This window comes from Montipora foliosa, chromosome 3 (assembly GCF_036669935.1).
Source record: "Montipora foliosa isolate CH-2021 chromosome 3, ASM3666993v2, whole genome shotgun sequence".
Lineage (NCBI taxonomy): Eukaryota > Metazoa > Cnidaria > Anthozoa > Scleractinia > Acroporidae > Montipora > Montipora foliosa.
In genome coordinates, this window is record NC_090871.1 from 22,740,586 (window position 1) to 22,758,085 (window position 17,500).

Here is a 17,500-nt window from a genome sequence, read left to right on the forward strand (position 1 = left end):
CAGATTTTGTTAATTCCATTTAGGCCTAATATCGTAAAAAGACCTTTTAGGAAGCATGACACACAGAGACCTTTCCGACAAAAGTCCCAGAAATGGATAATTCTTCACTGGAGGGTGGGAGCAACTGTGGTTTAAACGTTACGCAACACACTTGATAGTGCATTCGCTAAAATTTTGTGCTAATTGTCGCTGGAATCGCGGTAGGTTGTACCGGTAACTGAAAGGAAGAAGCCACACTTGCGTTTGCCGTTCCCTTTCTTGATCAAGTATCAAACATCTTGTACAAGCAAAGGCTTCAAATGACATACATTATTATGGAGTGCAAGGATGGCGCAGGGGTGAGAGTACTTGCCTCCCACCAATGTGGGCCGGGTTCATTTCACAGATTCGATGTCATATGTGGGTTGAGTTTGTTGGTTCTCTACTCTGCAGCGAGAGGTTTTTCTCCGGGTACACCGGTTTTTCCCTCTACTCAAAACCCAGCATTTAATTTGGTTTGTGTTAAATGTTGATTTTAGTTTACAGTGTCCCCAATTAATGCTCCAGCACTAGAAGACTAGACACTTAAATAAAGTTCCTTTCCTTACTATCCACGTTTGCGGCATTCCGTTGGGATGGGGGTGGAAATGAGATCGGGGAAGGGCTCTTTTTTCTTGATCGTGAAAATTTTTCCCCTTTCACCCCTCCCCACTGGATTGCGCCTGGCTCTCCAAGGATTTGTAGGGAACGGCAGGCTGAAGTTTAAGTTCCACCAAAAATCTGGAAACTTGTACGCTTGATTTCTGCTTCTTTTTTGTCTGTTCGCTAGGTATCTAACAGATTCTAAAAAAAAAAACGGGAGGGACACAGTAAATTGTCAAGAAAAGGGAAAGGCATTTTTGAAGTGAAGAAGGCTGCCGTATGCCGCAAACACCAAACAAATTTCTGTCGTAAATCATCCATTGCAAATTTTTACGACACTTTCGCCCACTCGACGGAAAGTAAATTTTAATATACCAAGTGAGACCCAGAGCAGGAAGACCAATGGTGCTGCAACATCAATTTGATAACCAACGGTTCAGGTTTCCTGTTTCCCAGATAGTAATTTATATTTTTCGTCCAGTTCTGAGTGTAGTCCAGAGAAGAAGATTTCGACAACCCTCACACGACAACAGAGATGGTGGCTTATTGCAAAGGTTCTCTTTCAGAACAACTTTCACGAGTTACTTGAAGACAGGAAAAAGTATATCATTAGCTGCAAACCCGTCAGACCGGAATGCAAAGTTAGATCTTTTGGTTGGCCGTTGCTCACGAGTTCTTAATCCTATAAACACTTTGCTAAATTCCTGGTTTCCCAATTTTTTTCACAACAATTTTCGTCTTTGGGGGAACAGGTGTGGCGCAGTGAAAGCATTCGCCTTCCTCTAAGGTGGCCTGGGATTGAGTCCTGTATTCCTAATAGCACACGTTCGATATGTCAATATTCACAGATGGTTAGCTACGAGGCTTTACGGTTAAATTCCACGATTGCTTTGTTTAGAACTCCTCCTTGAGACTTACGAGACAAAGAAAACAGAACTCCACCGTGAAATTTGACCATAAAGCCTCGTAGCCACTCCTGAATATTGATATATTGAACTCGGCCTATTCGCTGCTGTCATAGACTTTTTTGCCTAGTTTTGTGACTTTAGGACTTTGAACTCTGTCACGCGGACTGTCATGTTTTTGAACATGTGATTTTGTGTTTTTTTTTTGAGATCGATCAGAATTTTTGAGATTGAGAAATTATATTTCGGGCGGTTTGGAATTCCGCATGTATTGAGCTGGATTTGTCAGATATTCGTTGGAATTTGAGGTCCATTAAAGGAGAAGACAAAAAATCTATTACAAGTGGTCCAACGAGCCGGAGTTTGCCGGAAATGCCGGGCAAATTGGCCAAGAATTAGAAGATATGCGATACGCTACGAAAGTGCTTGCAAGCGTGAATGAAGTTTTGACAGAATACGATGGTTCTAGGAGTGCAAAAGACAAGATCACTCAACTCAGCATCGCTTTGAATGAAAAGCTGGTGACATCGAAGGCACTGGACGAATCTATTTTATCTGCAGTCGACGATGGAGAAATTGAAAGCGAAATCGATGCATCTGAAAATTTTCGCGCCCAAATTCACGAAGCGCTAGTTAAATTACAGAGTTGTCAAGTCGCTCACGACGAGCAGGAAAATATACAGAAGCAAGAAACTCACCAGGAGCCAAAATCGAGTGGAAACAAGTATAAGCTGCCGAAGTTAACACTGAACAAGTTTAACGGAGATCCGAAGCGCTGGCAAGAATGGTGGGATTCATTTTGTGTGGCTGTGCACGACAACAGCGCGATCTCGACAGTGGAAAAGTTTACTTATTTGCGAAGTCTTCTTGAAGGAAATGCAGCACGGGCTATTTCCGGATTGCAGCTTACATCTGCTAACTACAGTGCGGCCTTGGACGTTTTACGAGAAAGATTCGCCCAAAAACAAATCATTATCAATTCACACATGGAATCGTTCATCAAGTTAAAACCGGTAAACGTGATTTCAGACGTCAAAGGAATTCGCGCGGTTCTCGACAGGGTGGAAATTCAAGTTCGAGGCTTACAATCCCTTGGAATCGATTCAGCCCAGTATGGCGCCTTGTTGATACCTATTTTTTTGGAAAAACTACCGGATGAGTTGAAATTGATAGTGAGTAGGAAGCATAAGGACGACTGGGAGCTAATTTCTGTCTTAGAAGCCGTGAAATCCGAAGTTGAGGCACGGGAGCGCTCTGGCATTCAATCAACGACCGAAAAACCGCCTCCGAGGAAGCCAACATTTCACACGGGAAGCAACACCGCAACTGCGAGCGCCTTATTGAGTGGAGCGGGCAAATTTGTTCTGCAAAGGAAATCATCGGGCGTCGGAATGCCATGTTGTGACGAATATCGAGGGAAGAAAGAGCATTTTGAAGAAGCAAGGACGGTGTTTTATTTGTTTACGGCGTGCAGGTCACTTGGCGCATAATTGTGATTCCAATATTCAGTGTTTAGGATGCCAGGGTCGTGACCATTTGGCTGTTTGTGATGGTAGAGGTGTAGGTGACAGCGACAATTCTGATTCTGCAGTAGTAGATGGTGCTAGTAACCAGCCTGAGTCGGCTACATCTGCAATGCATGTAAGCTCAAGTATGCATGTCTTTCTTCAAACAGCACAAGTTGCGTTGTCAAAACCAGGATAAGAAGGGACTCAGAAACTGAACATTCGGGCTATTTTTGACACTGGAGCACAAAGGTCATATGTTTCCCAAAGAGTGGTGGATGCATTGAAATTGGAAACCATTAACACTGAGAAACTAAGGATTGCTACATTTGGAAACCAGGAACAAGAAGTGCAAGCGGTTAGTCTCGTTGAACTAGCCTTAAGCAAGCCAGAGACAGGCTTTAAACTGACCCTAAATGCTTTTTCAGTCCCTCATATTTGCAGTGAATTGCAGGGGCAAGACTTGAGCTGGGTGAAGGAGAACTATCCTCACTTACGTGACATTGAGTTCGCAGACTCTTTGTCTGACAATGGTCCCATGAAGATTGACTTGTTGATTGGTTCAGATTACATCTGGAATTTTTTCGATGGCAGCACGATACGGGGGGAGGAATCAGCTGAGAGTGGTCCAGTGGCTGTCTCAACAACTGTTGGCTGGGTACTGTCCGGCCCTGTGAAAAACCTTCCCAAAGAGAAACTGTCAAGCATACAGTTTTCATCAACTCATGTGTTGAGAGTTGATTCAAGTAGCAATGACACCCTATATGAAGATTTTGAGCTATGGGACTTAGATTCCATTGGTATTCGAGAGAAGGACACGGTCCATGAAGCCTTTGAAAAGAATGTTAGTTTCCAAGATGGAAAGTATTCTGTGCACTTACCTTGGAAGGAGCACCACAAGTTGCTGCCAGACAATTATGAGAACAGTGTAGCGAGATTGCGCTCACAATTGAAGCAATTAAGAAGAGACCCAGAGGTCTTAAGAGAATATAATTCGATCATCGAGGATCAGTTGCAAAGTGGAATTATTGAGCGAGTCGACACCACCGAATGCCCAGCTGTCGGTAAGGTGCATTATTTACCTCACCATGGAGTGGTGCGAAGAGATTCCCTAACTACTAAGTTACGGATTGTGTTTGACGCCTCTTCAAGGGCTACAAGTGAAGATCCCAGTTTAAATGACTGCCTGTATTCAGGTCCACCTTTAACTCCTACCATTTTCAAGATTCTCCTCCGGTTCAGAGAAAGGAAGATTGCCCTGGTTGGGGATATTGAGAAAGCCTTCCTGAACAATAAGGTTCAGGAACAAGATCGCAATGTATTACGATTCTTATGGATTGACAGCCTTGAGAAGGATGACCCAGAATTGGTGCTGTATAGATTTTGTCGGGTTGTGTTTGGTGTCAATTCAAGTCCATTCCTGTTAAATGCTACCCTGCGACACCACATCAGTCAGTACAGTTTGGATGCAGAGTTTGTAGAGAACTTGCTGAATTCATTTTATGTCGATGACCTAGTGTCTGGAGAGAGAAATCTTGGGAGGTGTTTGTTGCTGTACGAGAAATCAAAGAATTGCCTATCAGCAGGAGGTTTTAACCTAAGGAAGTGGATCTCCAATTCGCCCCAGCTTCTTGAATTAATTCGAGAAGATAGAACCAGAACCAAGGAGAACTGCCCTGAAACACAGCCAGTAGTTGAAGACACTGAGACCTATGCAAGAGTTGCTGTGGGACATTTGGAGGAGCTAGATATGAAGAATGAACACAAGGTCCTGGGACTGAATTGGAACTGTGTTTCTGACGAGTTTATTTTCAAATTTGAAGCACTACTGAGGTTAGCAGAAAGCCTGGAGCCAACTAGAAGAAGTCTGTTGAAGATCACTTCAACTTTCTTTGACCCCCTAGGAATACTCAGTCCAGTATTAGTACAGATGAAGTTGTTGTTCCAATTGTTGTGCCAGGGAAACATTGCCTGGGATGCCTCACTGCCGGAGCCAGTCAGAAGGCAGTGGAAGGCATGGCTTCAGGATCTGAGAGAAGTTGAGCAAATCATGATTCCCCGGTGTTTGTATGACGGTGTCGAGGAAGTAGTTACCTCCTACACCCTTCACGGATTTGGAGATGCCTCTAAGAAGGCCTATTGTGCTGTTGTGTACTTGGTGCTAGAGACAAGCAGTGGGAACTATCCAGTGCTCTTGACATCCAATACTAGAGTGGCACCATTGGCGAAACAGTCTATCCCTAAACTAGAATTGTTATCTGGAGTTATACTTGCAAGGCTCGCGTCTTCAGTGAAGGAAGCATTGCAGTCGCAAGTTCAAATCGACAAGACCTATTTGTGGTTAGACAGCAAGACTGCAATCTACTGGATCAAGAGATCGAAGGAGTGGAAGCAGTTTGTTCAGAACCGTGTAAACGAAATCTTGTCATTAACAGAAGAACTGATGTGGAACCAGTGTCCAGGAACTGATAACCCTGCAGATATTGGATCCCGGGGAGAGTCAGCCTCCAAGATGAAGGTTAATCGGTTGTGGTGGAAGGGACCATCGTGGCTATCAGAACCAGTATCCAGTTGGCCCAAGTCTAAAGTTTGCCATCAACCTCCCACTGAAGAGTGTCTCATGGAAAAGAAGAAGGGAGCTGCTAAAGAGATACTCAGCGAAACAGTACTTCTAACTGCATGCAAACCTGATCTTGAATCTTGTATTCCAATCACCAACTTCAGCTGTTGCGACAAGTTGTTCCGTGTTACTGCACAAGTGCAACGCTTTGTGCGAAACTTGAAGATCAAGGCCAAGTTATTGAAAAAAGGAACTGTTCGTCATGGAGAAGTCACTGAAGAAGAAATTGCACACGCTGAATTGCAGTGGTTGCGAAGTGTTAAGAAGAATCTGAAGTCTCAAGCGAATTACAGTCATTTAGAATACGAGTTTGGTCTTTATGAAGATGAGAATGGAATTGTGAGGTGCAAGGGACGAATTGCAAATGCCTATCTACCTTATGAGACAAGATTTCCAGCCTTGCTACCACGAGACCATCATATCTCGACGCTGCTAGTGAGACAAGCTCATGAAAGAGTACACCATAGCAAGGTGGCAGCCACCCTAGCCCAGTTGAGAATGAGGTTTTGGATTGTCAGAAGAAGGCAATTTGTGAAAAAGATTACATCTAGATGCACGGTGTGTCGCAGATATGAAGGGCGTGGCTTCAAGGTACCTCCTCCACCTGATCTGCCTGAATTCAGATTGAGTCAGAAACCTGCATTTACCTATGTTGGAGTGGATTATGCCGGGCCATTATACATAAGGGAACCAAACTGTTCGACAACAAAGAAGGTTTACATCCTGTTGTTTACCTGATGTTCAACTAGAGCTGTTCACTAAGAACTTGCTACAGATTTGTCAGGTGATGATACAAAATGTGAAACGAAGTTTGCGGAAGACACTGAGGAATGCTAAGCTTGACTATGACGAGCTACATACCATCCTAGTGGAAGTTGAGGGAACCCTGAACTCTAGACCACTAACATTTGTGTCTTCAGATGATGCTGAAGAGCCATTGACACCCTTCCATTTAATCTATGGGAGGGGAATTCTGTCTTTACCTGATGTCACACGAAATAGAGAGGCTTCATTGAGCCAGGCAGTGTCGTCCGATGATATGCCAAGAAGAAGAAAGTACCTACAGTTGTTGCTAGAACACTTTTGGAAACGTTGGAGTAGAGAGTATGTTACAGAGTTAAGGAACCTGCACCGTCAGAAGTCCAGGCCAGAAAGAAGTATTTCTATATCTGTTGGAGATGTTGTTACCTTGTCCGAAGACAACCTACCCCGTAGTCAATGGAGACTTGGAAGGGTGGAACAGCTGATCCCCAGTTCCATGACAATTGTAGAGCAGCAGTGGTGAGGGTCATCACTAAGACTGGGAGACCTGGGACAGTGAAGAGACCTATTCAGAAACTGTTTCCCTTGGAAGTACAAGATGGTGTGACTAATGATGAACAGTCTCCTCAGGAACGGAGGCAGGCGGGAGCCAGACGGAATCGACGTGCGGCAGCTTTAAATGCTGATTATATAAGAAGATTGATTGACCAGTAATTCAACTGGTCAAGGGGGGAGTGTCATAGACTTTTTTGCCTAGTTTCGTGACTTTAGGACTTTGAACTCTGTCACGCGGACTGTCATGTTTTTGAACATGTGATCTGTATTGAACATGTGATTTTGTGTTTTTTTTGAGATTGATCAGAATTTTTGAGATTGAGAAATTATATTTCGGGCGGTTTGGCATTCCGCATGTATTGAGCTGGATTTGTCAGATATTCGTTGGAATTTGAGGTCCATTAAAGGAGAAGACAAAAAATCTATTACAGCTGCTTCTTCACTCGACTCCGAAAGGATTTTCTCCCGGTATTTCCCTCGTATCATAACGTTTGATTTACAGTTTCGACAAAGTATTAGAACTCGGCCATATAAACTTGACAGACTTAACTATTAGAGGGTAATGTGAAGTGCTTGTTTTCTACCCATATAAACCATGTGAGCATTGGCCCTACTAATGGAATTGGGTCCACACAATGACAGAGAACAGCTCTGATCAGGGTCAGAAATTGAACCCACGACCTTTGGGTTAGATCACCGCTGCTCTACCGACTGAGCTACAAGGTCAGACGGGAGCAGGTCGTGGGAATTAAAGATGCCAATGTCACCCCCGGTCAGAGTTTTTCCCTGTCCTCGTATGGGCCTGTTATACAGGAAATCCACACAATGTTGAGGTATTCCACGTGTATTTCTACAGTGTCCAATCCTCTGGCGCATTTCTATAGGAAGAAGAGTAGGAGGAGGGGCAGTCGTCACTCAGATGGCTAGTGCGCGGCTTTCGATGACTTCAACGTCTGTTTCTACTTTCCTCTGATCGGTGTAGCTATAGCTTTAAATATCCGTAAAACAGAGCACTGACAGAGGGAGGGGGATAAAAGGCGCACCGTTGGCTTCCATTGATACCAGTTTGAATTCGTAACTGAAGGAACTACCGACGTTAAATAAAGTGACTTTACCTTTACCTTATATGTAACAGGCCCAATTCCATTAGTAGGGCTAACGCACACATGGTTTATATGAGCAGAAAACTAGCACTTCACACTACCCTCTAATAGTGAAGTCTGTTGAAATATAAGTGCTTCACGGCCAACTTTTGCAAGAACGTAACCCTTCCTTGTACGTATAAATTTGTGACTGTTGCTATTGTTTTGTTATTGTTTTGTCAGAGTAGCCTATGTGCACTTGGGCGATGGTTAAGAAACTTTTAGCTGGGAGCCTGTTCTGAATCTGCCAACTGCGAAGGATAAAACTGAAGCATTCTACAACACTCTGATCAAAGCGATCGATACCCTTATGCCCACTCAGAAGGTCAAAGTTTGCTCCTCAGATAAGCCCTGGGTGTTGAGCAGAATGAAGACGTTGGTCTACAGGAGACAATGGGCGTGGCAAAGACTCAGCCGTGTTTAAGATGTATCGCAAAAGAAACTTAAGTCACTATCGAACAGTTTCAATCTGTATTAAGATTGCAGGATTTTCTCACGTATTCGTAGAGCACATGTACAAAGGCGTGTACGAAACCTTGAACACCCTTTAATTTAAATTAAACACCCGAAACGTTACATGTTTGAAATGTTGCGTTTGAAGTGAAGCAATTTGAAATCATCTCAGGCTTTAGAGTATATTTGCTCAAAAGACATTAATGTTTCAGTTCTCTGAACATTTATAAACAACTTAACGAAAGGGCAATTCTTTTTTTAACAAAAAAAACACAGGCATACTGATAAAAATCAGCAAATTTCGAGCACCTTTTTCAAAAGTCGAGCATTATTTAAATACTTCTTTGCCATTTTTGAAGCACCATTTTCCCATTTGCCAGCCCAATCGGGATGGACCGATCGTCAAATCATTTTTGGGCAAACTTTGCAAGGCCACAAAACTAGGAAATACAAGTCACCTTATATCTTAATTTTTATGGATGGAAAGCTTAACTATCATAGATTTGTGCTATAAAAAAACCACTTTAAATAACACCTATTAAAAGAGAAATGACGATTTTTCCAAAAGTGTTGAAAATCGCGATTTTTGGCCAAATGGCAAAAACAAACAAACAATGAAATGTGATGTACCACAGGGTAGTTCCGTTGGTCCTCTTTTATTCTTACTTTATATAAACAACATTTCTACTGCTCTGATAAACTGAATTTAGGATTTTTGCTGATGACACTTATGTCTTTGTTTCATCACCTATTCGAGATCTTGAAAAACTAAATAACAGAGAGCTGGCTAAAATTAAAGAATGGTGCGATCTAAACAAGCTCTCTATAAATATCAAGAAAACTAATTACATGATTGTTAAATCCCCTAAAAAGAAATCAGGAAACATAAATGTTAAATTACCAAATAAAGATAAAAACAGTGAAATAGGGACATTTATTACACGGAGGAGAGTGTTTTACTGGGAACTAAACCACTCGTAGATTCCATACGCCACTTCATCTGCGACCCGAGTGGCGTATTTTCCGTATGTCACCTTTGTGCATGTCGTATCGTTCAATGACGTCACGATTCCCGCCTATTGCTTTTGTTGAATTGGTTTCTCGTGTCGCATTTGTTGTTTAGAATAAAAGCATGGATAAAATCGGCAATATTCAATATTTAGTCTCCATATAATAAAAAGAACATTACACGTTGGCTCGAAGATATGAATTTTATGTTCTCGTGGCAAGAACAATATCTCACTCGTTCACTTCGCTTACTCCTAAGATTCATATCTTCTTGCTACCGGGTAATACCTTCTATGTAAAAACTAGCGATAAAAAGCTAAACTTCCGACGTTTCGGCGACCTCATGACGCCATTATTAAGGAGTTGGAAATGAACATGCGAGTTCATAACGGCCAACACTAATTTCCATCCCTAAAACTGACATTGGACATTTCGTAACAATTACACGACACATTATGCTATGTTAATATTAACAAGCTTACCGCTCTAAAAACAATGAAAACAAGCAGAATGACAGCTTTAGTTCAACAAGAAATAGCGTTTCTAAGCTATGCCGCACTGATCTACAGTATTTAGGTCTAAAAACCCCATTGAAGACGGTTAACTTTCAATTGTTTTTCTAGGTACTGTTATGTCAATACTCTAAAAATCTCGACTTTCCGAGAGCTTTGTCCCGTTGGTCTAGAGGATATCGGAAACTGCAAGGTGAAGCCATCGATCCGGGTTCAACTCTTTGCCTCGCCTATTTTGAATCTTCTCAGCTTGTTTAAAATCTTTGTTTCGTTGAAGTAGATTTGAAGTCTAAAGTAGACTGTACGTCGTATAAGTTGAATAAAAAGGGAAATGTCAGTTTGAGGGATGGAAAGAAGTGATGACCGTTCATAGCAGGTACAAAATACTCCAAATTTGCATAAGTGGAGGAGAGCTAGACAAAGACTTTAGCTCGGATTGAATCTGTTTGCACGTTCAGTCGTGGTCGATGCGACTATGGTAGTGGAGAAGTAGACCAGTACTGATAGGCTTCACATAGACCTTACTCTCCATTTGGGGTGCTCGGTTTAGGAGGTGGGTGCCCATCCTGCCCTCAGTTTTAACAAGGAGAAAGGATGGAATGCTTCCCGTTTAATACCTTTGTCAACTCAAGAGTTACTGACCAACGTTTGCAATGGTGCGAAATGACGTGACTCGGGTAGTCATACCATTTTTAAAATTCAAAAAATTTCCACAAGCATATGCATGGGCAAAGTCCCACCTTCCCAGGGGTTTAAAATGCACACAATTAATTAAGAGATCAGGCAACTTTTACTTAATCACACCTTTTTACCTTCTAGAAGTTTTAAGAAATCGCCCATTTCATTGAATTATTTTGCATTGGTCCAGTCCCTCTGTGACAAAATATCACAAAATCAACATGTACAACTTTAAAGTAAAGAACTTTCCATTTGTTTGCTTTCAGGCCCTAGCAAGAGTCCATCACCCAAGAGTTAGATTTACCCAAATTGTCGTAGTCCTCATCAGCCACGTTTTGCGGGAAAATAAACAAATCGGCTAACTCAATGTTGTGCCCGATTCAAACCCTTTGGGAATAAAGTGTTTTGTTCCAGGAATTTCCGTTTCATTTAAATGTGAACACTACATTAAAATTTTTGTAATTTCCAGACGTGTCTACTTTCCTAGGTTGTTTTTTAGCTTATAGACATTTGCCTCCCGAAACAATTAATTTGTTTATTTAGCTTTGGCCAACCTTACAAAAACACAGAAAATACACATTCCCCGAGACTGTCACTTAATGATATTGTAAATGGAAAGTTGGTATAGCAAGCTTAAGAGTATACATGTCACCTAAGAAACATACCGCAAAAGCTTGGAGTTATTTTCAAGGGCCAAAATAACACGACGGCTAGATCCTGATTTCTATCAAATGATTAACTAATCCTGGAACAGATGCTTACAAAACAAGGCACAAATGTAAGGACTTGGACAGTATCTTAATACTACTGAAATCTCATGGTACTTAAACTATAATTGGCATGATATCTTGCGTCTGACTGCTACTGAGGTATCAATGTTTTTCAATAGCTCATATGATCAAGGAAAGGAAAATAAAATATCGCCGTATCACAGTCCAAGTAAGTTTCTCACGTTTTGGACACCGTTTCTGAAAAAACAAAACCAGGAAGAAAGAAACAAGTAGTGGGTTAAATGGCAATAATGAATTTTGTTCTGATTGACAAGTAAATAATATAACAATTGTCTTAATTCATTCATTTATCTGTTTGTGCGAAAGTTATTAGCAACAATTCCTATTCACTGTTACTTTGACATGTAGACTTGAAGACCTCAATAACTCACTTCACTTGACATAAGCAATCGACAATCACCGATCAGTTTCACAGTCACTCCATCATAACACGGGCTCAAACAGCTATCTGCAGGAAGCTGAAGTAGCTGACTCGGTGAATGCAGACATTATTTAATTTAGGTATTAGCCAAAGCAGTTCGAGTAAAAATATCCACTCTGGCAACCGTTTCTAAAGCCATTTCTCTGTGAAGAACATACCTGTACCTCATCCTTTCATCAACTTCCTGTTTAAAAACATGTACAAAGTCCAGCGATTCCGTCATTAAAGTTTTATTTAAATATCACTTACCATTCTATTTGTGCTCGTGTTGTCCAAATTCAAAGGTGACATCATCGCCAATTAGCACAAATGGCGCCCAGTATTTTATGGCGGAATAATTCTTTGTCTCCCGAAGAGATTTCATAGCATGGTGAAGAGCTGTACTTGCACTTTTTTTATCTCCCAAGTGTTGGTAGAAACTCTTCATGAACATCCAGGTCGCCTCGTCGTCGATTGCCCAGAGTGACACCAGAACAGACTGGGCACCAGCACACAGGAAAGCCCTGGCTATTCCCACAATACCCTCAGATTTTACCTCTCCCCTGCCACTATGACAGCAACTAAGCACAACCAGTCTTGCCTGAAGGCGAACTGCTTGAACATCGCTCATCGATAAAATGTAATCTTCCTCTTCGGGGATCTTGGATGTGCGTTCGGGATTTGGGGCCAGAGCAACTTCTCCAAATTCGCTGTCTCCATGTGCAGCAATGTGGATTAAAGCAACTGACTTCATTCTGTTCAGCACCTCAGCTTTTGTTGCATTTTTTCCTGTAAGAGGCACGGTCTGCAGAAGTTCTCCAATTATATCCACCTCTTTTTTCGCACACGGCAGCTGTCCATACATGGGTTCACCAGTGCCGTAAGTGACTTCCCTCAAGCATGGATCCCCCACAAGCAGTGCTTCATTCTTACTTTGGAAGTCGTCAGGTGCAATAGTGATCAATTTTAAAGCAGTCAGTGAGGGAATTGCACGAATCCTGACCGAGTCACTCAATGCAGAAAAAGGAGCCAGGCAAAAGTGTCCATCAGGAACAAACACTAAGTCATCACCCTGGAGCAAGTCTGAGATAGGACTGACTAAGATATCATACAAGGGCTGCAAAGAGTGGACAGAGAAGCTCAAGCACTGAACGGTTTCTTCAGCACCTTCCCTAATGCTAGAGAGGTCGCTGCGTTGTCTTTCAAGTGAACGATTCTCGCATCGTACAACGGCCCGTGCATTGATCTGTTCAAAAGTACTATTCATCAGAGACTTGGCAGTTCCATTTTCGATTTTCTTTTGTCTAAAATTTATCCCGATATCATCTCTTAGCAACCAGAAGCTGATCATGTTCCCTTCAAGTGCTGTGAAAACAGTTTGTGAAGGTAGATCTTTCATAACCAATGAGATAGTTACCTTCATTGCAGGTTTCTCATCAATGCCGTATTGCATCTTTAAAATGTCTGCCAAAGCCTGTGCTCGTCCTTGCTCAGCAGCATACAAAGCTTCATCAAGCTCTCCATCCTTCAAGAGTGCTGTCCACAGAGCGGTATATGCAAACCCCTTTGTGTCACGAAAGCTTATTTTCCACGCATCCTCTGACTGAAGAAGACACCTAATTTCATCCAAATAATAAATGCTTAGACGATAGCAATTAAGAGCTTTGCTCAAGGAGCCAAAACATTCATGAACAAGACCAATATGATAAAATGCGTTTGCCAGCCCTAGTGGGTTCTCCGTTTCCTTGCAAATACTAAGATCTTGATGGTGGTACTCTATGGCTTGCTTCAAGTTACCAAGACGTTGATAAGCATTGCCGAGATTGCCATAGGCTGCTCCTTCTCCGGCCCTGTCCCCTACCTCTTTTTCAATAGTAAGACGTTGATGGTGGTACTCTATGGCTTGCTTGAAGTTACCAAGACTTTGATAAGCGTTGCCGAGATTGCCATAGGCTGCTCCTTCTCCGGCCCTGTCCCCTACCTCTTTTGCAATAGTAAGATGTTGATGGTGGTACTCTATGGCTTGATTGAAGTTACCAAGACATTGATAAGCGTTGCCCAGATTGCCATAGGCTGCTCCTTCTCCGGCCCTGTCCCCTACCTCTTTTGCAATACTAAGATGTTGATGGTGGTACTGTATGGCTTGCTTGAAGTTACCAAGACCTTCATAAGCGTTGCCGAGATTGCCATAGGCTGCTCCTTCTCCGGCCCTGTCCCCTACCTCTTTTGCAATAGTAAGACCTTGATGGTAGTACTCTATGGCTTGCTTGAAGTTACCAAGACTTTGATAAGCGTTGCCGAGATTGCCATAGGCTCTTCCTTCTCCGGCCCTGTCCCCTACCTCTTTTGCAATACTAAGATGTTGATGGTGGTACTCTATGGCTTGCTTGAAGTTACCAAGACTTTGATAAGCGTTGCCGAGATTGCCATAGGCTGCTCCTTCTCCGGCCCTGTCCCCTACCTCTTTTGCAATACTAAGATGTTGATGGTGGTACTCTTTGGCTTGCTTGAAGTTACCAAGGCTGTGATAAGCGTTGCCGAGATTGCCATAAGCTCTTCCTTCTCCGGCCCTGTCCCCTACCTCTTTTGCAATAGTAAGACGTTGATGGTGGTACTCTATGGCTTGCTTGAAGTTACCAAGATGTTGATAAGCGTTGCCGAGATTGCCATAGGCTGCTCCTTCTCCGGCCCTGTCCCCTACCTCTTTTGCAATACTTAGATGTTGATGGTGGTACTCTATGGCTTGCTTGAAGTTACCAAGACGTTCATAAGCATTGCCGAGATTGCCATAGGCTGCTCCTTCTCCGGCCCTGTCCCCTACCTCTTTTGCAATACTAAGATCTTGATGGTGGTACTCTATGGCTTGCTTGAAGTTACCAAGATGTTGATAAGCGTTGCCGAGATTGCCATAGGCTGCTCCTTCTCCGGCCCTGTCCCCTACCTCTTTTGCAATACTAAGATCTTGATGGTGGTACTCTATGGCTTGCTTGAAGTTACCAAGACGTTCATAAGCGTTGCCGAGATTGCCATAGGCTGCTCCTTCTCCGGCCCTGTCCCCTACCTCTTTTGCAATACTAAGATGTTGATGGTGATACTCTATGGCTTGCTTGAAGTTACCAAGACTTTGATAAGCGTTGCCGAGATTGCCATAGGCTGCTCCTTCTCCGGCCCTGAAGCCCACTTCCTTAAAAATGGCTAATGCTTCTGTGTAATTTGTTATGGCCTGATTACAGTCAGCTGTGCCCTCATAGTATCTACCAAGATTGAAATAAGCCAAACCCTCTCCTTGTCTGTCTCCCTCCTTCCTTGCAACGCTAAGCTCTTGCATACACCGCTCCAATAGTTCCAACTTTTTATCCACCATTGCTGATAATCAAAACCAGGAAGTTTTTCTCAGAAATCTGGGGTGCACCTAGAAGATAAATGAACGAAAACACAATAGGTTCAATGCTCGGAGTACAGTGAAGGAATAACTATCTTAAGCCAGTATTTCGAATGAAAAATGCCTTTCTTCATCAGGGTTTCTCAAGGAATGATTTTGGCTAATGGAGACAGTTGTTACAGAATAAATACTTGGGCATTTAACAGACTAAGAGCGTTTTATAAAATAAAATCATGGAACATTAAAAATAGAAATTCTATTATGTAAATGAGGGAAAGACAGCCTATAGAAAAGCGATGGCATCCCATTTCATCTTTCTTATCGAAAGCTAATTAAAAGTTCCTAAGATATGCTTTGATGGCAGGGCATTTGCTGCCGGTATGTAGCTGACACCAAAAAAACAGGAGGGGATGCCATTAAGAGTGTAATATTTAATTTTCTGAAATTGACGTCAAACTAAAAATTTTTCATTTCATGTCTAAATCTATCCAATGTCGGAATTGCTTGTTTTTTTGTCACAATTTTTTTTGTCTGGATACCTGGTTACTCCATGTATTTTGATCCAGGGACTTTGAATGAGCTAATTGAACTGATCACACGTTTCCATTGAGCAAGGCTGCTTGTCCGTCAGGACAGGATTGGCTGTGTTTATACTAGAGATGCATAATCCGGCCATTCAAATTATGCCTTTCCCTCTCTTTCTCCATAAGCCAAAATCATTCCTTGGGAAACCCCGATGAAGAAAGGCATTTTCTTTCGAAAATTTGGTTTAAAATAGTTATTCCTTCACTGCTCAATTACTTTTGCTGTGCTAGTTTAGCATCCTGTAGTCAGGGCATTGAAACTATTGTGTTTTCGTATTTCTTGGCGTTGTTTAAAAAAGTAGGTACGCAATGCGTACATGTGGGTAGGCACTTAGACACCGTACTACCAATGGAGTCTTAAATATGCTGTTCATTTTCATTTGGTTCTAACCATTTACTATACTAGCTCTCTACGAACTTCATTGGCTTCCCCTTGCCTATCAAATCAGGTTTGAGATTTGGGTACAGCGATTTGCCCATGGCATCGTGATCGATTTGGAATCCGATGGAGATGTAATAACAAAAATTGCGCCTGCCCACATGAATGGTTATCACACATGACAGTGAAAGGGGAGCATGGATTAACCCTTGACACCGGCTAAAACCAAACTGGAATGTTTGATTCAGTACAGTTTTAACCAATAGGAATCAAATATCAAGTGGTGGCTTATCAGTACTGAATCAGTCGACTGTTTCATACCCTCTCTGCCAATCGTAATTTTTGTGATGACAAGTTGTCTGGCTCATGTCAAACCACAACTGAAGCAGTTTTGTCCCAGCCAATGAAAAGCAACCACGTTCCAGGGTTCTCCTTGTTAGGTGGTAACCGGTCAATATTGAAACTGTTCATGACCTTCAAGGAGACAATTTTCATACCGACTGCTAAATCACTGTTTAATTTATGGGAACAGATACGGACTTGTTCCTTACCAGCCAAAACGCAGTCAAGGCATGCTATTTTTTGAGAAATTCGCATTACTTATAATTTTTACACACGCGCACGGGTAATTAAAGGAAAAACAGCAATTACATGTACTTACTTCACCCGTTGTGGATGAATGTTGGCACTTGCAGGCAGATCTGGATTTGATCCCAATGAAACAAACACTTATCAAGCCCTTAATATACGAGCTCTTGCGATGAATTGCACGCCCCTTAGAACCTTTGTAATGAGAAACATCGACTGCTTTTCTTGCCATGTCTTAGTGCTCAAATAAATCTAATTAGAGATCTTATATCGCCAATTCAATCCATAGCTGTTGCCAAGTCGAAGTCAAATTTTTTTACATTCTGTAAATAATTATTTGCCTTGGAAGCCTTGCTTTAGCGTGGAACTAGAAAGGAAAAATAAAAGAACAAGGAGAAAAAAGGCTTTGAATCATTCTCTGGTAAATTCAATTATTGCGATTGCGAATTGAATTACATTGTAGACACGTGCCCGTGACATTTGCGCTCGTGTTGGTGTTGTTTAAATTGGCGTGACGGATTGTTTTCCTTTGCTTATTCACTGGTGTTGTCCACCTTAGTTCCAAAAGCATATGAACAGTGATGCATATATATCTCTTTGCATATAGGTCCATAT

General features: G+C 42.1%; 3 protein-coding genes across 12 annotated transcripts in view; 2 read left to right on the top strand and 1 right to left on the bottom strand.

Annotated features, from left to right (window-relative positions):
- Nucleotides 1–1,930: 1,930 nt before the first annotated feature.
- LOC137995423 (uncharacterized) lies at nucleotides 1,931–6,389 on the top strand. Its single transcript, XM_068840977.1, has 2 exons — nucleotides 1,931–3,000; nucleotides 3,302–6,389. The coding sequence occupies exons 1-2, from the start codon at nucleotides 1,931–1,933 to the stop codon at nucleotides 6,387–6,389; spliced, it is 4,158 nt and encodes a 1,385-aa protein (XP_068697078.1).
- Nucleotides 6,390–6,438: 49 nt separating this feature from the next.
- LOC137995424 (uncharacterized) lies at nucleotides 6,439–6,936 on the top strand. Its single transcript, XM_068840978.1, has one exon. It carries the CDS (start codon nucleotides 6,439–6,441, stop codon nucleotides 6,934–6,936), a length of 498 nt encoding a protein of 165 aa, XP_068697079.1.
- A 2,076-nt stretch (nucleotides 6,937–9,012) lies between these two features.
- LOC137997085 (tetratricopeptide repeat protein 28-like) overlaps nucleotides 9,013–17,500 on the bottom strand; it is a 68,468-nt gene continuing 59,980 nt past the window's right edge. For all 10 annotated transcript variants that reach the window (XM_068842846.1, XM_068842852.1, XM_068842855.1 and 7 more), the window contains 2 exons: nucleotides 12,223–15,364; nucleotides 9,013–11,729 (listed from right to left, as the gene is read on the bottom strand). In XM_068842846.1, coding sequence (XP_068698947.1) covers nucleotides 12,227–15,316 — 3,090 coding nt within the window. In that variant the 5' untranslated portion in view covers nucleotides 15,317–15,364 and the 3' untranslated portion in view covers nucleotides 9,013–11,729; nucleotides 12,223–12,226. The remainder of the gene's footprint in view (nucleotides 11,730–12,222; nucleotides 15,365–17,500) is intronic.

Excerpts from the sequence above, each read along its gene's own strand:
- LOC137995423 (XM_068840977.1), top strand. The coding sequence starts at position 1,931 with ATGCGATACGCTACGAAAGTGCTTGCAAGCGTGAATGAAGTTTTGACA. Across the intron at positions 3,001-3,301 it reads TATTTGTTTACGGCGTGCAG|AGTGGTGGATGCATTGAAAT; the intron begins GTCACTTGGCGC and ends TGTTTCCCAAAG.
- LOC137995424 (XM_068840978.1), top strand. The coding sequence starts at position 6,439 with ATGATACAAAATGTGAAACGAAGTTTGCGGAAGACACTGAGGAATGCT.